The 25,518-nt window shown below is 39.1% G+C and overlaps 1 protein-coding gene and 1 non-coding gene across 4 annotated transcripts in view; both read left to right on the top strand.

The window, feature by feature from the left end:
• Positions 1–25,118, top strand: part of Ap1g1 (adaptor related protein complex 1 subunit gamma 1) — an 82,678-nt gene extending 57,560 nt beyond the window's left edge. For all 3 annotated transcript variants that reach the window (XM_075977355.1, XM_075977354.1, XM_075977356.1), the window contains exons 11-23: positions 72–185; positions 4,035–4,175; positions 5,502–5,556; positions 8,353–8,475; positions 9,531–9,620; positions 10,200–10,327; positions 12,004–12,108; positions 12,928–13,069; positions 13,257–13,383; positions 15,433–15,540; positions 15,660–15,820; positions 19,295–19,393; positions 20,977–25,118. In XM_075977355.1, coding sequence (XP_075833470.1) covers positions 72–185; positions 4,035–4,175; positions 5,502–5,556; positions 8,353–8,475; positions 9,531–9,620; positions 10,200–10,327; positions 12,004–12,108; positions 12,928–13,069; positions 13,257–13,383; positions 15,433–15,540; positions 15,660–15,820; positions 19,295–19,393; positions 20,977–21,078 — 1,495 coding nt within the window. In that variant the 3' untranslated portion in view covers positions 21,079–25,118. The remainder of the gene's footprint in view (positions 1–71; positions 186–4,034; positions 4,176–5,501; positions 5,557–8,352; positions 8,476–9,530; positions 9,621–10,199; positions 10,328–12,003; positions 12,109–12,927; positions 13,070–13,256; positions 13,384–15,432; positions 15,541–15,659; positions 15,821–19,294; positions 19,394–20,976) is intronic.
• On the top strand, positions 556–641 carry LOC142853226 (small nucleolar RNA SNORD71). The gene has a single exon (XR_012911144.1). It is a non-coding gene; the product is annotated as a small nucleolar RNA SNORD71 (small nucleolar RNA).
• Positions 25,119–25,518: the final 400 nt, after the last annotated feature.

Here is a 25,518-nt window from a genome sequence, read left to right as displayed (position 1 = left end):
TTTAGGCAGCAGAAAAAATTTTTTGAGCTTTATATTTTAACTTGGTTATTGTGAAACTTTATTCTCTACAGATATGTTGCTCTGACATCTTTGTTGAAGACTGTACAGACAGATCATAACGCTGTACAGAGGCACAGAAGCACAATTGTGGACTGTCTAAAAGATCTGGATGTCTCAATAAAAAGGTAAGAAAGACACTCTTTTTCCAGTGTTGTTAAGTGAAGCAATTTTTTTTTTTGATATGTCTGTGTCCTCCACAAATTTGTTAATTTTAGTAGTTTCGAGTTTGAGAGACAGACATTTAGGTATTTTAGTCCTTGTGTTCAGAAATGAGCCCCTCCCTCCCTCCTCTCTCTCTCTCTCTCTCTCTCTCTCTCTCTCTCTCTCTCTCTCTCTCTCTCTCTCTCTCTCTCTCTCTGTACTAAAATATTGACATGAGAAGTCTAGGTCAGCTAAAGAGACTCATGAGAAATACTGAAGTGTGCACTGATAGTGCTTTTAGTTTTTAGGTAAAATACCTCGGACCAAACTTTGCTTAGTAGAGGTGCTGTGTTATGTGTGCTGGAGGATGAAAATAAGGAGTGATCCATCGGCTAAGTGTCTTACCACTGTGCTGAAACTCAGTTTGCTGACAGCGCACTTTTTCACAGTGCTTAACCAGTAGGCAAGTGGGTTTCTTAGAATAGTACGTCCAGAAACATCCAGAAACAACCGTTAGGCAGTTGACACTCTCAGAAGACATAAATACAAATCTTTTTGTTCAGTGGCATCTGGTAAGGTTTTATAGTTAGCTTTAATGAACTTTTGGTATGTGTTCAAAGCCAAACCAAAGGAGATTTAAAGTGATCTCTAAAGTTATTTAGTAAACAAACATTTATTTACACAGGACAAATGCTAAGTGCATGAATAGTTTACAGGTAAGACCTAGACTTAGTAACACCAGGTTTTAGTAGAGCCTTGCAGAGGGTTTTACAGCACCTTTTGTTGTCTATCACAGTAAACCAATGAGAGGAAGTACTTTCTATATCTGATTAATAGACTTGTTAGGTCAAGGGATCAGATGACCTAACCCTAAACTTTAGTCCTCGAAAGGGGCAATTCTGGAAATAGAAGTCAACTTTCTCACTTTTATTTTTGTTTTCCTATGGCTTAGGGTTTTGATTAAAAATAAAACCCGTGTTTGACAGAAGATCCAACGTTAAGAGCTGAGACTCAGCCAGATTTGTTTCTCATTACAACCCTATGCTTAACAGACTACATCATTTTCCCTACCCTTTCAGTACATTGGTTGCCTCCTTCGTAAAATGCAGGTAGAGGGCCACCCACTTCAGAGGCTTGTACAAGACTAATTTAATTCATATATAAAAACTACCTTAACATTTTATGGGAATGATTCTATCTTTGAGAACTGAATTGCTATTGCTGTGTATTTAGTTAATGTGGAGTCATGCACTTAACTTATAGTTTTGAAAGGCATCATATTTCTGGTATTTTTTTTCCCCAGAGACAGGTCTCAAATACCTGAGGTTGACTTTCAACTCCTGACTCTGTCTCCAACTTCTAAGTGCTGACACTACAAGCATGTGCCATCGTTTTTGCTATGAACAATATTTAAATTTTTAACCAAATATGATAAGATTTATATGGAGCTTTGTATATTAAACGTTTTAGTTTTGCCTTTATTACCAAACTTGATAGGCACCTATAGGGACTTTCATTTATCTTACAGATATTTTTCTTTTTTATAGTCTGTTTCCTGTTCAGTTTGGGTTTTTTGTTAGTTGGTTTTTTGAAACAAAATTTCTCTGTGTAACAGTTTTGGCTGACCTGCAACTTGCTTTGTAGACCAGGGTTTGAAGACCACAAACTCACAGAGATTCACCTGCCTTTACCTTCTGAGTGCTGGGATTAAAGGCATGTGCCACCACTGCCCAGCCTGTTTGTTTTTACTATAATTTTTTTATTTTTTGATAGCATAATTGCCTCCTTTTCCCCTTCCTTTTCTCCCTTCAGTCTCTCCCATGTATCTCTTGCTCTCATTTAAATTTGTGGCTTCTTTCTCTATAATTATTGTCACATAAATATGTGTGCGGTGTGTAAATGTACATACATATATATGTATGCATATATATGTATATAAACATATTCCTAAATATATACATATCACTTGCTCAGTCTATCTAATGTTACTTATATGTATATGCTCTCAAAATCTATGGCCTCTTTTTCTTTAATTTGTTATGTGTTTATATACATACATATATATGTATGTTTGTATATACATATCCATACACACATACACATATATGTATATGTAGGTATGTAACCTGTCAGTCTGTATAAATTTACCTGTATGTATTCAGGGCTGACCATTTGGTATTAGATAACCAATTGGTGTGCTCTTCCCTAGGGAAGACTATTTTTCTCTGCTCAGTATTTTTTAGTCCTTTGTTTAGGGTTAAGACCTTTTGTGCTTTCTACCACATTAGCATGTCTGTTGGTGTCCTATTTGTGTTTTGGGAACTGGATCTCTATGTAGTCCTGGCTGGTATGGAACTTATTATGTAGACCAGGTTGGCCTTTAACTTGTGGTGACCTTCCTGCCCTCTGCTTCTCCAGTGCTGGAATTATAGGCATGAACCACCACTGCCAGGCTGTTTCTATTTTTTTTTTAAATTAGATATATTCATGTGTGTCTGTGTGGGTTCATGTGCATGTGAGTACAGTTGCCCTCAGAGGCTAGAGGCATTGGATTTCCCTGGAGTTGGAGTTAGAGATGGTTATAAGCTACCTGAGGACCTGAGTGAGTTCTTAATGACTGAACCATCTCTCTAGCCCCGTAACTAACCAGTGTATTTTAAGATTTATTTTTATTACTTTTTTTGTTTTGTTTTTTTGTTTTTGTTTTTTGAGACAGAGTTTCTCTGTAGTTTTGGAGTCTGTCCTGGAACTAGCTCTTATAGACCAGGCTAGCCTTGAACTCACAAAGATCTGCCTGCCTCTGCCTCCCCAAGTGCTAGGATTAAAGGCGTGTGCCACCACTGCCTGGCCTATTTTTTTTTTTTTTTTTTACTTTTAATGATGTGTGCCTTCCCTCTTTGCTTATTTTTTGGTTTTGTGGGTTTTTTTTTTGTTTTTTGTTTTGTTTTTTTTTGAGACAGGGTCTGATCTAGTCTAGCCTGGGCTTTAACTCACTATAATAGGGGAAAATGATCTTGAATTTCTTATCCTTCTGCCTCTACCTTCTTAATGCTGGGAATATAGGCATGGGCCACTTTATTCAGTTTCTGCAGTGCATAGGATTCAATAGAGCTTTGAACATGAAGGGCAGGCACTCTAACAACTAGGTTATATCCCCAGTCCTGTGGTACTGTTTCATGTAAGCACAGTTATGTTATACTTACATGGAAGTGGAGTGCGAATAGAACAAGGGAAACAAATGTCACGTTTTTAAAGTTTTTATTGGTATTTTTTATTTATTTACCTTATATATCCATCCATCTGCTTCCTTGCTTATTTGTTTGTTTATAAGACAGGGTCTCATGTAGCTCAGACTGTTCTCCCCCCACCCCAACAGGGTTTCTTTGTATAGCCCTAGCTGTCCCAGACCTAGCTCTGTGGATCAGGCTAACTGAATTTACAGAGATTTGTCTGTCTCTGCTTCCCAAGTGCTAGGGCTAAATGGGACTGAAGTTGTGGGCTACCACTACTGACTAGGCAGACTCTTTTTTTTTTAACTCTGTAGTTGAGAATGACATCGACCACTGATAATCCTGTCTCCACCTCCTAAGAGCTAGGCTTATAGGCATGTGGTACCACACCTACGTTCTCTCCAGGATTTCTGGAAAAAAGTGTAGATTTAACACAGTATCAGAACTAGCATATGAATGTATTTTCATGCTTATCTGGCTTGTAAAGATGGGATCACAAGTTTGTGTGCATATTCATCTGCCAGTGCTTTTGATGTATAGTGAACATACTTGGGTATCTGTTATGTAATATATATATATATATTTTTTTTCTCCCTCTGCAAGACGTGCAATGGAATTGAGTTTTGCCCTGGTAAACGGGAATAATATCCGAGGCATGATGAAGGAATTACTTTATTTTCTGGATTCATGTGAACCAGAATTTAAAGCAGATTGTGCATCTGGAATCTTTCTTGCTGCAGAAAAGTAAGATTTAATTTTTATTTTCATTGGTAGAAGGTGTTTGGAACTTCCTAAAAGCACCTTTAAAACATGGGACCAAGATATGTTGTAGACATGTTTAAAGCATGTAGTGTTTATTTTAAGCTCTGAATTAGAAGTGATTGTAGCCAATATTGAAACATTAAAACCAAACAAAATTCTGTTTATGTGAACTTTGCTTCTATATCCATTCTTTCACCTTGCATCTATTATGAAAAGGCAGAAGAGCATCTGAATTGAAGTTATTCATGAGTAAAATGTGAAGTACAAAGTACTTTTCAGTTGTAGTAGTGTAAATATTCTCTCATTCCTGAATATCTCACTCTGAATTTAAAGACCGGATCTCAGGTTTGGTCTTACTTGTGTCTAAAGGAACCCATTTTCCCCACTTGTGGAATGTGTGCAGTATGCATGTTTGCATATGTGTGGGCATATGCACGTGGAGGTTTAAGATTCATGTCCAGGATCATCCTCAGTTGCTCTTCCAACTTATTCATTGATGGACAGTCTCTCAGTCAAACCCAGAGCTCTATGATTTGTCCAAGTCTCTCAAGCCAGCTTGATCTAGACATTCCTTGTCTCTGCCTCCTGAGGATGCCACACCCACCATATGCATTTATGTGAGTTCTGGAGATCTAACTTGCAATTTAAAGAAAAGTGGCACATGAGAGAAAGACGTCATGAGACTGAGCTCAGGTAGATGGATTTTTTATTGGGGGAAAATGAATGGGAAGAGGGGAGAGTGAAGACTGGAGACAGGAATGGCAGATGGGGAAGAGAGACAGGCAGAGAGACAGAAAGAGAGATAGAGAAGAAGAGATGGGAGGTGGGTAAAGCTCAGTTTTTAAAAGGGAACTTAGCGAACATGCACAGAAGGTGCTCTTAGTCACTACAGCCGAGGATGTTATCCTGTCAGGACTCAAGGGCAGGCCAGTACAGATGCCTGAGTACTAACATTAACTCTGGTTCTTAGATTTCTAAAGCAAGCGTTTTAACCACTGAGCTCTCTCCAGCCCTCTTTATTTGATTTCTTTTTTCCTGAATATATGATTGGTCTTCTGAGAAACTGAGACAAAGTTCCATCCTTTGAATTTAACTGCTCCTATTGTAAAATACTGGGAAATGTAAGTTTGATTATATTTGATTGTTCATTGAATTAAATGATGTTTTTTTTGCTAGGTTTAATGGTGAAACATCTCCAAATAGAATCACTTAACTAGAAGACTTGGAAAAGTTTGTAGAATAGTTTTTGAAAGTTACTGGATATAGTACAGGTTATTAATTTCAATGCTTTTCACCTTATTTTCTCAGGTATGCACCTTCCAAACGGTGGCATATAGATACAATTATGCGAGTCCTGACAACGGTATGTAGCCTTTTAAGTTAGACTATATACTGAATGTACCCAGAAATGAGACAGAGGAAGCCCCTGTTGTCATGGAGGTTGTATTCAGCTGGAAGAGATTGGAAATTATATAACTGTTCTGGTTTTCCTTTGATAAAACACTGACCAAAACCAAGTTAGGAGGAAACATTTAATTGTGGGGCTTGTTTACATTTTCAAAGGTTAGCTTATTATCATGGTGGCATGTAGGTAGACTTGGTGCTGGAGAAGTAGCTGAGAGTCCTACATCTTGCAAGCAACAGGAAGTGGTCTAAGACACTGGGTGGTATCTTGAGCATTATGAGACCTCAAAGCCTGCCTCCACAGTGACACACTTGCTCCAACAAGATCATATCTTCTCTTCAAGGACACACTGCCCATTAGTTCCACTCCCTTTGGGGGCCATTTTCTTTCAGATCACCATAAGAACAGATCCTACTTAGGCCACATGCCTTTTGATTTTTCTTTAGAGACTCCATCATGCTGTCTGCTTTTGATGCTAGGGTCCGAAACCTGGAGCCCTGTATATGCTGTTTCCTCTCTGTCCATGTTATATAAATGATTTTTATTCTTGAAAATTCATTAAGTTGTTTTTTTTTATGGCTAAGAGTGTGGCTTTTGGATCAGTGTGAATTTGAAAAGGTATGGTTTTTTTTTTTTTGGATACTGTATTTCTAACTCTTAGATTGTAGTAATACCTTCTTTCTTCTGAACGTTACTCAATAAGGGAAGTATGGAAATAAGTCATGCTACAGATTACCAACTTTTTACATTCCCACTTTATTTCTGACCATTTTTCTTAGTGATGAGTGAACATTCTGGTTTCTTAGGATTTCCCATCCCTTCCAAAAATACTCAGGTTAGGTCTGGCCTGTGTAAACCAGCTGTGTTGCTGATTTAGCTGGGATCCCCATTCCGTGTCCCACATGACTAGTTATAACACTCTAACTGCCCGAGAGTTAGCTTCCCCATAGATTAAGTGCCTTTGATTTTTCATGGCTGCAGATACTGCCTCAGATTTTATCATTTGGGAGAATATTAAAAATATCAAGTTAATAATGAAAAGACAAAAACCAGCTGTTAAAAATCTGTAATTCTAGCTACTGGGAGGTTGAAAGTTCAAGGCTTGCCTTGGTAGTTAAACTGTGCCTCAAAATAAAAGTAGTAGAGATGGCTCATCTAGTAAAACGCTTGCCAGGCAAATTGTGGACCTGAGCTTGATTCCCAGCCCATGTAAAGAAAAGGCTGGTGTGATGGAGCACTCCTATGATTCCTGGAGCTTGGTGTCTAGCTAGCCTGACTGAACTGGAAGATACCTGATGCCAACCTCTGGCTCAGTATTTATGCGCATACATATATGCCTAGACACAAACACACAGGTGGAGTTGGTGCTGGAGAGATGACTCAGTGGCTAAGTATTTGTTGCTATTGTAGAGGACCCAGATTTGGTTCCCAGCACCCACTGGTTTAAAGTCATTTGTTTCCCCAGTTCTAGGGGATCCAATGCCCTCTTTTGACTGAATGGGCTCCAGGCACACATGTGGGCATACACACAGACAAAATATTTATACATTGTCTTAGTTAGATTTTTATTGCTGTGAAGAGACAACATGACCATACAACTCTATAAGTTGTATGAGAAAACATTTAATTGGGGTGACCCACTTGCAGTTTCAGAGATTCAACTCATTATCATCATGACAGGGAGCATGGAAACTTGTAGGCAGATATAATGCTGGAGCCGAGAGTCCCATATCTTAACTCAGAAGCAACAGGATGTCGGCTGACTCACTAGGCAGTATCCTGAGCATAGGAAACCTCAAAGCCTGCCCCCATAGTGACACATTTCCTCCAGCAAGGTCATACCCACTCCAATAAAGCCACACCTTAATAGTGCCACCCCCTATGAGCCTATGGAGGCCAAATATATTTAAGCTACAACATAAATACACAAATTAAAAAGGGGGGCAACTGGAGAGAAGGTTCAGTGGTAGAGTTCTTACCTATCGTATATAAGACTCTTCAGTCCCAGGTGTCGCACCAAAATCTGTCCATCAGTGCATGGAATAATTAAATACAAAATAAATCCCATCCCTAGGACTATATTATTGATCATATTAGTAAATACTAGTTTTTAAATAACAGTGTGATACCTTAGGCTTATTTTTGAAAAGTTCATATGCTATGCTAGGGTGTAGTTTAGTGGTAATGTTTGCCTAGGCTCTGTGAGAACCCTACATTTGCCCCAACACTGAAAATAAACCAGATTGAAAGAACAGAACAAGGTTTATTTGACCTTTGGTGCTGTGCACAGGCACTGTTCCTCACATTCCCCAGATGAATGCTCACTTTGCTCGTGATTTTAACAGCTGTGCAAAACAAAAGTGGTGATTAAGTTCCCGGAGAATGCATCTTTTTTTTAAAAAATTAATTCAGCTTGTTTTCATCTACTCATTCATTCATACATTCATTCATTCATTCATTCATTCATTCATTCATTCATTCATTTTATTTTAGGGTTTTACCTAAGTAGAAAAAGTCATCCCTAGTAATTTGAGACTTTGTATTTTGATTTTGACTGGAACTTTTTATTAGACTTTGGTAGAACTAAACGGTTTAAATATTCTAGACAGACTTTGAAGCTTGAGGTGTTTATGGACCTGGCTGGTAAAATTTTTTTTTTTTTTTTTTTGGTGATCTTTTCCAAAGCCAACAGTTTACCTGCACCTGCCAACACTGCTTGTGTTTTCTAGGATAATTGTTCCTGTTTCCTTTTAGGCAGGAAGTTATGTTCGGGATGATGCAGTTCCTAACTTGATTCAGTTAATTACCAATAGTGTGGAGATGCATGCATACACTGTCCAGCGCTTGTACAAGGCAATTCTTGGTGATTATTCTCAAGTAAGTACTTCATTTTCTGTTACTTCATAGGAAAAAATACCCTGTCTTTTTATGTCACTATCACTCCACATATAATGTTTTCAACTTTATAATTAGATGATTTATAATTTACATTAAATAATTTTGGGGCCTGGACAATAAACTTTATTGACTTTGCAGCATGAGGACCTGAGTTTTATCCCTTGTACCCTTATTATTATTATTATTTACTTTCTGAGACAAGATTTCACTGTGTTTCTTTGGCTACCCTGTATGTAACTCACCGTGGAACTCACTGTGTAGTCCTGGCTGTACCTCTGTGTCTGTGTGCTGGATTATAAAGGGCATGTTCCACCACTCTCCACCTGTACCCTTTGCTCCCCTTTAAAGGCAAGTGTGGTGGCACAGGCTTGTATAATGCTAGTGCTGGTGAGGAGAACTCCTGGGGCTTGCTGACCAGCCAGCTTAGGCTGCTCGGTGAGGCCCAAGCCAGCAAGATAGCGTATCTCAAAAACAAATGGCTAAGAACTATGGCTGAGACTGCAGACATTGCTAAGTGTTTGAGGTTCTGACTGCACAAGCAGAAATCCTGAAAATCATAGCATCACCAGAACCAATATGAATGACATAAAAGTGGTATAGATAGGATCACCAGAACCAATAGAAGAAATATAGAAGTGATTGGTGTGCCTGTTCACCTGTGATTCTAGTGCACAGAAGATCACATAACCTTCAGAACAGGCTGAAACAAGTCTGGTAACCGTATTTGTGACCTCTGTGTTCAGTAGAGAGACCCTGCCTCAATGAATAAGGTGGATATGGAGTGAAGACTCCCAATGTCAACCTTGGGCTTGTATACATGCATATACATCCATACCCATATGTACACATGCATACACACATTAGAAAAAGGTGGGCAGCATCTGAGAAACAGCAGAAGTTTTCTTCTGGCCTCCACATGCATGCACATACACTTAAACCAATATATACAAAAACGCACATACATGTATACATGCACACACACACCCCCCAAAGCAGTTTTGGGAAGATTGAAGGCCTTGACTTTCTTTTGGCAGCAACCCTTGGTACAAGTGGCCGCGTGGTGTATAGGTGAATATGGCGATCTTCTTGTGTCTGGCCAATGTGAAGAGGAAGAGCCTATTCAGGTATCTCTGGTTACTTTTGGTTAAGGAAGGAATCAGATTGTGTTTTTGATAATGGAGTAATGTTTAATGGGGAGTTGGAATTAATTCCTTGAAAACTTTTTATAGAAGTAGTATCAAGTATCTAAGTAGCACTTAGATTATTATGTGGATTTAAATCTGTTTCAGTTGGCCTGGGGGGTGTAGTTCAGTGCTAGATCAGTAGTGGGTTCAGTCCTCAGTACCCAACACAAAAACATAATCACTCATGCCTCACTCTTTTCCATAGCAAATGGAATTCTGCTTTCTCTTACTCTTTGGGCATATTCATGTTTCCATTTGCTCATTGAAAGGTTGACTTTTGAGAACATTTTAGCACGTCTTGTATGTATGTTTCTTCTCCTATCACTTAAAATATAACCATTCTTAATTGCCATTGGTCATTCCCCCCGCCCCCCTTTTCCATTGGTCATTTTTTAAAACATGCTCTGATCAGTGGTTTAGCTTAGCACAGACAATAGGAGAGACAGCACCCCCCAGCTCATCTGAGACCCATGCTTTAGTTTACATTGGCTACATGTTGCAATTTCTTTTCCTCCCCAGGTGACTGAAGATGAAGTGTTGGATATTTTAGAAAGTGTCCTGATCTCTAATATGTCCACCTCTGTCACACGAGGTTATGCTCTCACTGCCATTATGAAGCTTTCTACTCGATTCACCTGTACTGTAAAGTGAGTACTGAGGAAAGTGGAGTGAAAGGCTGCTCTGTAGCTCCGCTTGTGCGTACACGTAGGAGCCAGAGGTCGACGTCTAGTGTCTTCTGCTATCGCTCGCCTCCTTAAGTTTTGAGCTTACTTAGCCGTAAGCTCACTCATTTAAGAAGTTGGCCAGAGAGCTTCAAGAATCTATCTCTGGGTGTCCGCATTACTAGCACCAGGGGTACAGATGTGTACCATCACACATTGCTTTTTATAGGTGCTCGGGATCCCATCTCAGGTCCTCGCACTTGCATGAGAATCACTTTACTCACTGAGCCATCACCTCCCTCCTTGTTCTGTGGCTCATTTGGTAGGATATTTATTTGCCTAACATATACAAGACCTGGGGTTGATCCCAAGCAGTGCATACAGGGTCTAGATCAGGTGTTTGTGGTCATCCTTGACTATATAACTAATTTCAGGCCGACTTAGATTACATGAGACTCTGCGAAATTTAAAAGCTTATTATGGAAAACTTCAAGAATAGACACAAATGGGGCTAGAGTAAGTAGTTAAGAGCATTTGCTGCCCTTGTAGAGGATCCAAGTTCAATTCCCAGCACCCACTGGTAGTTAACAGCCACCTGTATCTCCAGCTGTATTGATCCGATACCCTTCTCTAGCTTCCTCAGGTGAACTGATATACACGTAGACAAGGAATTCAAACACATAAAATAAACCTTAGATAAAGGAATAGAGAAAATAGAGACATTAGTGAGTTTTCATTTATTTAATACCACACACACACACACACACACACTCAGAGTGATCAGTTTGTAGTTAATCCTCATTTTGTTCTGCCATTGTCTCAACCTACTGTGGATTATTTTGTAGCTAAAGTTGTAGTTTTACAGTCCAGTTTCTAACATTTGCCCCTAAAATTTTGGTTTATTGTATTCTTTTTTGTTTGCTTTTGTTTGTTTGAGACAAGATCTTATTTTGGACTGCCTTGGAATCCAGAGATTTGCCTGCCCCTGACTCTCAAGTGCTGGGATTAAAGGCGTGTACTACTATTCCTGCCTTCGTTTTTTATATTGTGAAATATTGGTGTAGGAATAAAAACATGTGTGTGTGTTTAAATCTTTTAAGTTTTACTTGATGCTATTTTGAGTAAAAATTGACTGAGTCAATTTTCCAGACAAAGTTAGTTTTTCTAGACTTTCTATTTCATTTTCAATGTAAGACTTCATGAGAGTTATAATTTTTTTAGTATTTAATGCTAAGTGGAAGAATTTATGGTGAGCATTCCGATGCTAAAACCTTATTTTTAAAGTTACTAAGAAAAAGAATTGGATAGTACAGAGTCCTTTTGTGGCAAAATAATGGGTTCTTTTGTTGTGCAAGGTTTTTTACCTCTTTCACTCCTGGGCCTTACACAGTGCTTGCTGTATCACTTACAAGTGCTTGCTGTATCACTAAGCTGTGTTTGAAAACCTCAAACAAGTTTAAGGAGGTGAACTAAATACTTAGAAATCTGTCATTACAGATAGAGATAAGACAATGGTATTCTGTTCTTGAAACATGTGAATTAAAGAAACATAGATCATTAAAAAAAATTTAACCAGGAAACACTGTTTTTAACATTTTCACTGCTTTATTATGAATTTTCTGTTTTGAATACTTGTTTTCATTTGTCATTTTATCCTACAGCCGAATTAAGAAAGTTGTTTCTATCTATGGAAGCAGCATCGATGTAGAACTCCAGCAGAGGGCAGTAGAATACAATGCACTTTTTAAGAAATATGACCATATGAGGTAAGCAAAATAAACCAAGCCAATATATGTCCCTCTATGATTCTGAGTAACTTGTCCTTGTAGCCTGTGAAGGAGACACAGTGCTTGTGTGGCACTCACTGAGTTTGAAACCCTCCTTAGTTTTATTGCTTGGCTGCATCTGTTCTGTCCATTTTTCTCTTCGCCTAACTTCCAAAGAAGTAAATGTATTGAGCCGGTGTGGTGCGGACTGCTTTCAATCCCAGCACCTGGGAGGCAGAGACAGGTGGGTTTCTGTGAGTTTAAGGCCGACCTAGTCCACACAGTGAGATCCAGGCCAGGCAGAATTAAGTGGTAAGACCCTGTCTCAAAATAAATAAATAAATAAAAATTATTGTGTGTTTTTCATTGCATGTCTCCCCCTATATAAAGTTTGTATAATTTTACATTTTATTTGGCTAAAAGGCAATTAATATCTTTTTTCAAGAGAAATAATTTTATTCAAATCTCATTACTTCAAACATTTGGTGTTTTTGCCCCTGCCCCATCTTCTGTTATATAATACTCGATTCATGACTGAAGTCTGCTAATATCTGTCAGTTTACCTTCCTTCACCTTAGCCTCAGCTACTGGGGATTTGGGATAGTTTATTCATTCAAGATTTCTTGCCTGTTATTAATCCAGTTAAGAATTTAGGTCATATATATTCTTGTAATGTACTTTCTGCTTTAGTGTATGTGTTGGGTGGGAATGGGAGATGCTTCTCCCTATTAGGCTTCAACATTAATCATTGCTGGTGATTGTTTTATGCAGGGAGTCTAGGTTAAATGCCTAGAATGTAACCACTTCAGATTCTTCTAGGTCTGCCCTACTTGAAAGAATGCCTGTCATGGAAAAGGTGACCACAAATGGCCCTTCTGAAATTGTGCAGACAAATGGAGAGACAGAACCAGCTCCACTAGAGACGAAACCACCACCCTCTGGGCCACAGCCCACCAGCCAGGTAGCTTTTACTTGCTTGTCTGGGGCTCCTGGTGATATTTTAGTCCTTGTAACTTATTTCTTGGTTGATATCCTTTGGTGGTTTCTGATTGCTTGATAATTGTATTTGTTGATGTTAAGTATTGGAAAAAACTTAAATACACTTTAGACAGATAACTTATGAATGAAGGTGTTATTTCCTTATTTAGGCCAATGATTTATTGGATTTGTTGGGAGGAAATGACATAACACCTGTTATTCCAACTGTACCTACCAGCAAACCGGCTTCTGCTGGAGGAGAACTTCTTGACTTGCTGGGAGACATCACCCTAACAGGTGAGGCCAGACTGGAGTTAACTGTTTGGATAGCAATAGAGATCTTAGGGGGATGATACTGAAAGCACTTTCCAGAGGAGTCAGCTGAGGCTAGAAGAGTCTCTGAGAAGCCAGGGTAGCTGCCATGTTAATGCCCAGGATAATCCAGAGGGTTTTCTTAAAGGCTAACTTAATTTTGGAAGGATGGGTTGTTTCTAGTATTTTAATATAGAAAGGACTTCCTTTTTGAGAATAGAAAAAAATGTATTTCCAGCCAATTCTGTTTTTAGTTGGTGCCTCAAAAGGAAGCTTGTCCAGATGTCTTTCTGATCATGGTTAGTTTTCAACAGCTGTTGTCATTTGTGGTGATGAGTTAACTTACCACCTTCCATCCTCTCTCCCTGCTTTTATTAAAGCAGCCAAAGGAGAAAGCACCCACCATTAGTGTGGCCTTTTTTTGTCTTATTTATATGCACTAGTCATTTGTAACTGGTGTGTCCAAGAGTATCACTAAGGTGTGTAATTTTATCCTAAAGTGTGACTAAAAAGTTGGTGTCTTTAATAGTACAAGGGAACTGGTGGCCTTGTCCTGAGAAGAAAACAGCATTGAGGTTCAGAGTATTTCTGCTCCCTGCCTACTCTAAATGTTTTCCCTAAACACAGGAGACTTCCAGACTTCTCTCTCTCCCTCCCTCCCTCTCTCTCTCACTCACTCACTCACTCCCTCACTCACTCACTCAAAAAGAGATGTGCTTGCCTCTGCCTCCCAAATGCTGGGATTAAACAGATTGGCCAGTATGCCTGGCCTACAATTTATATCTTAGCACAGTTTAAAAAAGCAACTTGTTTTTTTATAATCATTTACAATTAGTCAGTTTCAGGGTTGGAGATGCAGTTATTGGGTAGAGTGACTGCCTAGCATTCACAAAGCTCTGGGTTTTATCCCTAGCACTGATAAGCCTGGTGTGATAGTACATACCTGTAATCTCACCACATAGGAGGTGAAGGCAGGAGAATTAGAAGTTCAGGGTTATTTTTGGTTACATAGTGAGTTTGATGCCAGCCTGGGTCTGTAGATAAGGAGGGGAGAGGGTGTAACGAGAGAGACAATTTTAGATCCGCAGATGTCAAAACTATACTAGGTAACTGAAAACCAACATTAGTTCAAGGTCTTCATGCTTTTAAATCAATTTTAAAATTTGACTTTTATTTCTTTTTGCATAATTTGGAGATATATGATCTTGCCACGTAGTCTAGTCTAACCTTTAGCTTGATTCTTCCTGCTTCAGCTTTCTGTGTGATAGAATTACATAACTATATTTTTCAAGGTTCATCTAATATTTTATCAAGAAGTGCAGTATTAGACGAGCATTGTACATGCCTATAATCCCAGCATTTAGATCTTGAGTTCAAGACCAACCTAAGTGTCATGATGAAACTTTGTCTTAAACTGAAACCAAGCGAGCAAGCAGCTTCAGCCTTATTATATGGTCGTACTGAGCCCCCTTTAAGATTCCCTTTAAGGGCTGGAGAGATGGCTCAGTGGTTAAGAGCACTGCCTGCTCTTCTGGAGGTCCTGAGTTCAATTCCCAGCAACCACATGGTGGCTCACAACCATCTGTAATGAGATCTGGCGCCCTCTTCTGGCATGCAGGCATACATGGAGACAGAATGTTGTATACATAATAAGTAAATAAAATCTTTAAAAAAAAAGATTCTCTTTTAAGAAAAAAACAAAAATGAAGGATACGCTTGTCGTTCAGGTTCTTTTCTATAAATTGCTTGTTATATATCTTATCACTCTTTATTTGGGTTATCTTTTTCATTGAGATATTTGTAACTTGAATACTTAGCCATTTGTTGTTGTATAATAGACATTTTCCCTTACTTGTGGTCTCTCTTTTTCTTAATGGTACTTTTTGATGAGCAGAAGTTAAAGTATTTGAATTTTTAGTTCTCCCTGTTTGGTCTATGCTTTTTGTATACTGGTTAGGTATCCTTTCTTTAACTTGAGTTCATAGTAAGTACAGTGTTTCCCTGAGAGTGACTTTCTTTTGGAATCTGTTTTAGGTGCTCCAGCTGCTGCTCCTACCCCTGCCTCAGTGCCACAGATATCCCAGCCCCCCTTCTTGTTGGATGGGCTTTCGTCACAGCCTCTCTTCAATGACATTACTCCAGGTACAGCTATCCTTTCCATGGTCAATTGAGCACCAAGTGCTGGTTACTGAGCAAAGGGAGTACTAATTCTTCTATCATTAGCTAGCTCCAGTATGACTGATCTTCCTATATTTTCCCAGGTATCCCCTCCATCACAGCATACAGTAAGAATGGCTTGAAGATAGAATTCACCTTTGAACGGTCAAACACCAACCCCAGTGTAACAGTGATAACGATACAGGCCTCTAACAGCACAGAGCTAGACATGACGGACTTTGTTTTCCAGGCTGCAGTACCAAAGGTACTACAATGTCTTCCCTGCCTTTTCTTTTGATTAAAAATTAGCTAACTTTGTTTTGTGCATTTGGTGAAGAATATATTTAATGTTTAGAGATTAAATTTTCATATTTAACTTAACTCTGCAGTGTTACAGAATCATTGTAGTTTATTGAAGCATGTCATTTTAGTGAATACTTTTACTTTGTTATATTCTTAAAATTTTTATGCGTATTTTGGGTGGATCTCTGTAAAGTATGGTGTGTGTTTGTGTGTGTGTTCCTCCACTGAGGCCAGAAAGGATTACCTGATCCCCTAGAGCTGGAATTATAGGTGGTTATGAATTATCTAAGGTGGTTGCTGGTAATTTGAATTTGCATTCTTTGGAAGAGCAGCAATTGATTTTAGCTGCCGAGCCGTCTCTCCTGCCCTGTTAACACACAGGCTTTCAGCTGGGAAAATCAAAGAAGATTCAGCTGGATGTGGTGACACATGCTTGAAATCTCAACACTTACAAGGAAGAGGCAGGAGGATTCCCATAAGTTCAATGCCAGCCTTATCTAAGTAGTGAATTTTAGACCAGCCAGTACTACATACATAATAAGATCTTATTTTTTTTAAATAAATAAATAAGCCCAAAACTGGGCAGTGGTGGCTCATGCCTTTAATCCCAGCATTGTGAGGCAGAGGCTGAAGGATCTCTGTGAGTTCAAGGCCAATTTGGTATATAGAGCGAGTTCCAGGACAGCCTGGGCTACACAGAGAAATCCTGTCTTGAAAAACCTCAAAAAAAAAAAAAAAAAGTCAATCAAAGCCTAAGATTAGTGAGAACTGAATTTTACAAGGTGGTAAGTTAGTGCTTTTAGTATTCACATAGGGTTAGTAATATAGTGCTAAAAGATCTAAAACCTCAAATTATAGCAGAATTAAAACATTAATTAAGATAAAGGACTATTTGGTAGCTAGTCACTCGATAGAATTATAAAAATTTTAAAACCGTTTGATATTTTAAAGTTACATTCATTTGTTTTGTTTGTGTCTGCACCTGCATTCTTGTACGTGGGTGGATGGATATACATGTCATCTTTTGTGTGTACACCTCCAGCATAATTAATGTTGGAGAACAGCTTTCAGGAGGTGGTTCTCTCTTTCTACCTTGTGGGTTCAGGGATTGAACAAGTGCCCACTCTATCCCTCAAGTCTCAGAAAAAATTTCATGTCTTGATACCTGAGTGAAATATTCTTCCCTCATTAACCTCCAGTTTATTATTCTTCTTATGTTGGGGGAGGGGTTTCTGAGTCAGAATCTCTCTGTGTAACAGTCCTAGCTGTCCTGGAACTAACTCTGTAGAGCAGGTTGGCCTTGCATTCATAGAGATCCGCCTGCCTCTGCCTCCCAAGTACTGGGATTAAAGGTGTGCTCTTCCCCCTCCCCTCACCTCCAGTTTACTATTGATACAATGACTGTTTTGTGAATTGAGGCATTTTAAAATAACAAATTGTAGTTTAAGGAGTATTTTTGTTTGTTTTTGAATACTGAATAATTTTTTTATGGAATTTAGAATGAGCAGAGTACAAAGGTTTTCTTTGAAAGGTACTGATTCAAACCATAGAAAATACACAAGCAAATGAGCATGCCTCTGTTCCAGTAGAATGTTAAAGACAGGTATTAGGCTGTAGCTTTCCAAGCACTGGCTTTTAGACTAAGCTAATTTAGTATTTCTGTGACATGTGCAGCATGACATTCAGACAACATGCATTTGGAAGCTGACAGTGCTTTTTTATTGTTACTGCTGGGTTTTTTTTTTTTACACCTTGGCTCATAATTTTTCAGAATAATATATTTTTAAAGTGATGTGACATAGTTATAAGTCACTTATAAGTTCTAGAGCTGTTCTGTTTTGATCTTAGTCCTAGTTGTGTTACATGAAGCAGGTCAATCTTTAAGTCTGTTTCTTCATCTGCAAAGAGAGGTGATAATGAGAGTTACTTCCTAGTGTCGCTTTGAAGAATGAGTGAATTTCTCACGTTGGGCACAACTGGAAGCACTTTTCTTGTGTTCAGTGCTCAGGAAATGTCAGCTGTCACAACTTAGGGTTTTATAGTAATTATGTCACACTGACCAAGCAGCATCACCTTTGCATGGCCTTGTTTTAGGTGCTATATAGGGCATTGCATTTTGCTAATGTATCTTGAGCTTCAAAATTCCAAACTTCATAGATTCTACTATGTAGTTTTCCTTTTTTAATGTCTCTGAAATTGAAATGCAATTTGAGTGATGCCTTAAAGCTGAGGTTGTGGCTCAATGGTGGATCACTTACCTATATGTACAGGTTCCTAAGTTTGGTTACATCCTCCCATGCCATAGAAACATAGACGGGATATCTTGTCATAGTTTAATGGGCAGCATTTTTTCTTCCTCAGTGCTACATAAAATAACTATTTAGCTGCGCAGTGGTGGCACATGCCTTTAATCCCAGCAATCGGGAGGCAGAGGCAGGCGGTCTCTGTGAGTCAAGTCCAGCCTGGTCTACAGACAGGCACCAAAGCTACACGGAGAAAACCTCTTAAATGTAATAAAATACATTAGTAACAGCATTTTTGGCTTACATAATTCATTTGGCAATACAATTATAAATGAGAACCAAGACAGTAAGCTTGTGCTTTCAGTTCCACTCTTTTCTAATATTTGAGCTTATAAAAAAACTTTTCTACCTCTCTGGAAAGGCTTTTTGTAGCCACTTAGCACAGTATGGCTTACTTAGCTTGCTTAAAGCACTTTATTGTTCCATCTCTGTAAACAGATACAAACCTATCTACACTCAACAAATTATGATATTTGGCTTATTTTGTTCTTTTGCTGTTTGGGCTGGTTCTGCATGTGCTTTTTCTTTTAGGGTCTTGGATCCCTGCTGGCATAATCCTGAATGCATTTATGTATTAACAACTGGCTTTTTCAAGTCTTTCTTCTCTTGTAGGGGCAGACCTTGGCATAATCCACATTATGTAGACTGTAAAAAACAAAAGGCCGAGTCTCTGAAGCCTAGTCATCAGATTACACAGAAACATAAAGGCCTGTAGTTGGTGACTAGTATGTTGGTTTATTCTGTTTAGAAAGCTTTTCTTTTGGGTTCTTTGGATTTTGTTTCAGGCCACAGGCAACAGCTTGCATAGTTGATCAGTTACTGCTAAGCAGAGTTTCTAGAACAAGAATTGGCTACTTTCTGAAAAGTGATAGCCTAGCATTCCCTTCTGCTAGAAATGGGGAAGTGGTGGCCACCTTTTCAGTTTTCTCAGCTAGAGACCTAACTGGGATTTAACAAATTCAGTGAGTAACTTTCTGCCTGTATACTGAGGGTTGGTATCTGGAAAACCAAGCACTGGACTTTAGGGGAACCTGGGACCTGACCCATCTGCTTTGTGTTTAACTTGTTACTTGCTGACATCTCTGAACTAACACTGCTGCTTTTTCTGAAGAGTGCCCTTTGTTCCTCTGTAGACATTCCAGCTGCAGCTTCTGTCTCCTAGCAGCAGCGTTGTCCCAGCATTTAACACGGGGACCATCACGCAAGTCATTAAGGTTCTGAACCCACAGAAGGTGAGTAGCACATTTGGAGCAGTCTATATGAAGTGTGAACTCATTTTCTTTTCTTTTTTTTAAATTTATTTATTTTTAATTTATTTATTTATTAAAGATTTCTGCCTCCTCCCCGCCACCGCCTCCCATTTCCCTCCCCCTCTCCCATCAAGTCCCCCTCCCTCATCAGCCCGAAGAGCAATCAGGGTTCTCTGACCTGTGGGAAGTCTAAGGACCACCCACCTCCATCCAGGTCTAGTAAGGTGAGCATCCAAACTGCCTAGGCTCCCCCAAAGCCAGTACGTGCAGTAGGATCAAAAACCCATTGCCATTGATCTTGAGTTCTCAGTAGTCCTCATTGTTCACTATGTTCAACAAGTCCGGTTTTATCCCATGCTTTTTCAGACCCAGGCCAGCTGGCCTTGGTGAGTTCCCGATAAAACATCCCCATTGTCTCATTTTCTAATATAAGCCTTTGCTTTCCCTTTTCTGTTTCTTGTTTGTTGTTTTTTTACTCATAGTTAGAGAAGAGATCTAGGAAAATGCCTGATCCAACTTCCTTGTTCTTTTGTAGAGATAAATAAGTGATAGCTATTAAAATGCTACTAGAAATTCTCAGTTTTGAGGATTATAGGAATAGGTTTGAGGATTTAACAAAAATTTAAATCTGAGGTGAAATTATTTGCTGAGTCAGAAGTTCGTGTTTACTGCTGTAATTACTAAGTATGGCTGTCAAAACTGGAAGCATTTTGAGTGAAGCACTTAAATAAAAAATAGCGTTAGGAACCAACTTAGCAATAGTTTCACTGTATCTTCTCAAAGAAATACACTGGTTTTATTTAAACTAATTTTATTTAATAATTAACTATCTGATTTTCAAACTGTTTTGAAATGGTCTAATTTTTTTCTTCTCAAGCTTTCTGATTGTTTCTTTCCCCTGTATTACTTTGCCTTTTCTATGTTATTTTATGTTTTGATCATGTCATTAATACAAACACTCATGATTTTTATCATCTGATAAATGGAACAAACTTTTTTAAAAATGTATTCATATTTGATATTTGCCACATAAAGTAAAATACACTAAAACTACTACTGTTACTTAGGCACCCAATTTTTTTCTTTTACTATTTAGAAATAGAAACATTGATGTTGATGTTTACCATGGGCTTTGTAAACCAAGCAGCAGTTACTCAAATGTAGAACATGCAGTGGCGTGTTCCATTATTTTTCTAGAGACTTGGACAAAGAGTTAAATCTTTTGTGCCCCCCTACTTTGTTCCTAATGCTGGGGTTGTACCTGGTATTCTTTATATGCATGTTCTCCATGGCTTTGATGTTGACTCTTGGGTTCCAGTCTAGAGTGACAAGTATTTTGGTGTTGACTGTTTGCCTGTGAACCATTTCAGACAGCTTTACTTTGATGTACTTTGTTTGCCTTAGGATTAAGTATATCTGTGCAGCCAGGCATGGTGATACCTGGGAGGTTGAAATTAGAGGGATTCGAGGCTACCCTGTTTCCAAGAAACAGTCTATTTATAGACTGGAGATATGGGGTGATTTTATTTCAGTGAATTAATGTATGGTTCTCTTTCCTTTTATAGCAACAGCTGCGAATGCGGATCAAGCTCACATATAATCACAAGGGCTCAGCAATGCAAGATCTAGCAGAAGTGAACAATTTCCCCCCTCAGTCCTGGCAATGAGGGTCCAGCACCATTCTCATTCTTATCCCACTCAATCAAAGGAATTCTGGGAAGGAGGTTGTGATTGCTGGCAAGTCCCCCCAACTGTACCATGGGCATGAGGAGCTGAGAGAACTGTCAAGGAGGGTTTTCCTCAAGTTACTGCTGACCTTGAAGCATCGGTAAAGACTAATGTCCTCTCCTCCACTGTTGAGGCTGGCTGCTTCTGGAGGCTACTTTGCACTCTTCCTCCTCTTCTCCCTTTTCCACACTTCACCCCTGCCATATTTGCAGCCAGAATCAACATTCTCTGGGCCACTGAGGCAATCAGCAGCTGGTCTGGAGGAGAGGACTGGAGTTGATGGCAAGAAAACACTCACTCTGTCTCTGCAGCAGAGTGGCCCTTTCTTTCTACTGTTGTATCTCTGTGGACTGGGCAAGGTGGGGTGTTTGTTCCTCACTAGCTGGCTACCATCATAAGGCGCTTTTACATCTGGCATTTGGAATGGAATTTGTAACATTGGACATAAGGGAGCCCTGCTCTTTTCTGCTGGTTCTCCCAATGTTTGAAAGAGGCATTAGGCTCCTGGTAGCCTTTTCTGTGCATTGCTGTATACACACAGACACACATGTATGTATGTATGTTTGTTATATATATATAAAAAAAACTGGTTAGACCTTGAGAGGTTGTTTGTAAACACTGGACAGATGCAGTTCAAAGAGCTTTTGTTGAGATTTGGCATGAAGGATATGGTGCTCTATTTGTAATAGAAACTTCCAAGGCTCTTCCAGCTCCCCATTCTCTCCATTCTTTAGCTGTAGTCATGAGTTCTCTTTCCATGATTTTCAAAATCAATTTCCCTTAAAGTGCAAAGTGGACACTTTCTAAAAGATACATGAATAGTTATTAATGAACAATGTTTCTCCTAAGCCTGTCACTTGCCTGTTTAAGCTGTGGTAAATGGGTCAAAAGAGGAGTTCAGTCGTAAGGAGCAGACTCTGTCACAAAACACCACGGCCCATAGGAAGAGCGTACCAGATTTAGTCTGGAGCACACTGGAGTCAGCTTATCCATTGCTCCAAACCTCCCTTTTAATTTCCTGAGCCTGGCTTGGACCTTGGCATTCCATTTGAATTCCTTCTTCTAACTGGAACATTTGTGTTGTATCTGTAACACTGGCACTGAAATAAAAACCACACGGTTAAAGAAATCTTTCCTATATTGTACTTTATGGTGTTGAAATGAAGCCTTGTAGCTTCCTTGCCCCCTATGTGAGAGCAAGTCTTACGGTCACCATAGCGTAGGAATGTCCTTTCCTGAGTCTGAGAAGTTGGTCTTTTGAAAGAAACCAATCTCATGAACATCTGCATTAAAGATTTGAACTTTTTAAACAGTAAGAGTGCCGAGTGCTTTTTAGAAAAGAGCCTGTTGTCACCAAGCCTTTATGTTGATTAGCTGGGTGACTGTCCTGTAGTACATGATGAATGTACTATATACATTCTTGTATTCAGGCATCATGTCTAATATACTGCAGGAAAAAGGAAAGGTGGGGCCCGCCTTGCTTGTAAAGCATTGCGGTTGTTAGCATATTGTACAGTAGAATGACACTTTGACTTCAGTTTTAAACCTCAATACAAATCTCCTTTTCGCCCTGTTCCATTTCACCACGCCTTTCCTTAAAATCTTCAGTGTCTTGTCAAACCTAGCTCTGTATCAGATGCTAGACTATTCCTAACATTGACAAACCGGAGATGAACAAAAGGCTCTGAAAAAGGGAAAGTTTCTGGTCTTTATAATAGTCTTTTAAGAGCAGGATTTGCTGAAACTTACCGACTGGGTAAATGGACAACTAACTGAGTTACAAACAGGATCTCTCCTGTGTTCAGGAAAGCGAGTGTGAGCGCATGTATACTTTAGACAGCTGCTCTGCCTGTGCAGTACAAGGCTTCAAGGCTTCCTGTGGACAGATTTCATTGGATGGAGATTTAATGCTGTGAAACATTATAGGATTAATGTTATATTGGTGGATTTCTTGAATAGAATTGTCTTAACATTCCTCTTTGTGTGGAGGCTTTTATTTTCTCCTTGACATTCGTAGCTAACCAGCTCAGGTTTTTGGTTGCTCTTTGTTGTCATTGTTGTTGAAATGAGTTGAATCTGAAGAAATCTGCTCAAGACCAAGCTGAAAGACAGTGCTAGCCAATGGAGCTGGAAAGATCTCTGTATCTGCCTGGGTGACCAGAGTTTTGAGGTAGAGTATGCGATCATCCATGGCTTTATTGAGAAGGAATAAAAATATCATGGCCTTAACACAAAGGGTGCTGTGTAGATTTGAATTTATTTCCGAGACGACCTGAGCACCATCCCGACGGACTAGCAGCCCAATAACTGCCCAGGATACTGATGGTTGTGAAGACTGTTCCAAATGATTGGATCTTGGAGAGCTTCGGCGTGCCTTCTAAGTTTCTAGGGTCAGCAGTAGTTAACTTCTCACTTGGCCTTGCAGCTTAAAGGAGAAATCTCTTCGTTTCTGTGAATTTTTGCACATTTCAGTCATTCCTTTCCCACATGTAGCCCTCCAGGAGGAAACAGATTTGGATGGATTTGACAACCTCAGAGCCATTGTGAAGCAAGCGATTTCAGTGGCTTTTGAATAAGCCCAGGATGATAAGCCGTGAGCCCCACTTACCGACAATTTCACATGCACTTGTACCTCATTATTGCCTTCTTTGAGGAGTAGTTTTTATGCCATCCTTCTTTCCCACCCCAGAGTCATCCTAAGGGAAATTCCTCTAAGTAATCTCTGAAAATTGTAGGAAGGGTGCTCTTCCGAGACGCTTCTCCCACACTGCTTTGGTGCTGTTACCTGGAGATGGTTTAGGGGGGCATGGAGGTTTTCTGCTGTGTATAATAATCATCTGTTAACTTCAAGGTCTTTTTTCATTTAAAGCAACATTCCTCAGTGTAACATTGCAGATACCCTTTCCTAGTTAAAGGTTTGGTTTTTAACCTTTGTTTGTCTCCCTCATATATGAAAATAGATTTTTACAACTGTCCAGCACTAATAGTTTGAAATTTTCCATCTCCTATATAACATGCTTTCCATTTCTGTGTTCTTTTAGAAAAAGTTGGAAGTTAGGGAATACTGCTTTTGTGGTTCTATTTTATTATCTTCTACATCAGAGTATATTTGGCCATGCAAACTAGGGGAAGAAGGAGTTTGAATGTGTATTTTTTTTCCCTAGTGAATATATTTTAACTATAGTGTCCTAAACTGTGAGAGGGAACAACCACCCCCCCCCAAAAAAAAGAAAGAAAGAAAAGCATATTCACAGTTTGTGGTTGGGAGAGCTGTGTATGCCAGTCTATTTGTTAGTCTGGGTGTGGGGGAAGATCACTGAAGAGAGAACTGCACAGGAAGTTCTGAAATTTAAAATACTTCTGGCCAACTTTGGCTCAGGAGGGTGGGGCTGTTTGTGGAACTGAACGTGAATACCCTTTTCAAGCAATAGCAGTGAGTGGGTCCCATGGACAAGGTTCCATTCCAGAACCTGGAACACTTAAACAGAAGAAAATGCTGAAGCAGCTTGAACGGTTGCTTCTTGATTCTGGCTTCAAGATGGAGCATTGGAGACTTTCACCCTAAGAAACTGCATTTGCTCTTTGTGTGTTTTGTTTTTATTTTTATTTGGGACCTCATGGGAAAGGGCTTCCAAACTCTTTCCTCTGTGAACTCCCACTGTGTTCTGTAAAGTCCTTTTTCTTTCACGATATTGTAAGTTACATTTTTATTAAGCCCCATCACATCTTCTTTACTGTAAAATTATTAAAAGGCCGTTTCCAAGTGGGACAGCTAATGAAGTTCTAATTATTGCAGACATATTTTTGAGATGTAAAAAAAAATGAAATGAAATGATAAGTCTTAGAGGTGAGTGAGGAATAAAATGGATGTAAACATTACATGGGATGCATTTGAATTCTGCTGTGTGTATTGTCTTTTGGTTGAAACAAATTATGAACAGTGACTAATAATAAAAAGTCAATACTCGATGATTTAAAATTTGCTGCCTTGCTTCTTACATGTGAATCAGAAGCCTTGGGTGAATTCTTACTTCAAAACTTTGAGATAGACTGGACTTTTTATGTTCCTTATTGCAGAAATCTCACCAAGAGAAGAAACAGCATTTAAAAAGTCTTGTAGATGTCATAGGTAGTGAAAAATCTAAGAACAAGTGGACATTTAACTGTAACGCAATTACTATCTATTGTGTTTTTTTTTTCTCCACATAGGTGAATACTCAAGGCTATGAAGCTAGTAAGATGTACTATGGTATCGAGGACACTCATGTTTAATTATACGTTAGGCTCTGTGTTTCGTGTTTTGACTTGGTTGATTTTTGGTGACTTGATAGGGAAAGGCCTGACCAGCCCAGATGAATTACATTTCATGGCTTATTTTG

Source organism: Microtus pennsylvanicus, chromosome 6, assembly GCF_037038515.1.
Source record: "Microtus pennsylvanicus isolate mMicPen1 chromosome 6, mMicPen1.hap1, whole genome shotgun sequence".
NCBI classification, from domain to species: Eukaryota; Metazoa; Chordata; class Mammalia; order Rodentia; family Cricetidae; genus Microtus; species Microtus pennsylvanicus.
The sequence above is the reverse complement of the archived record's forward strand: the minus strand, read 5'-3'. Positions and strand labels throughout refer to the sequence as shown.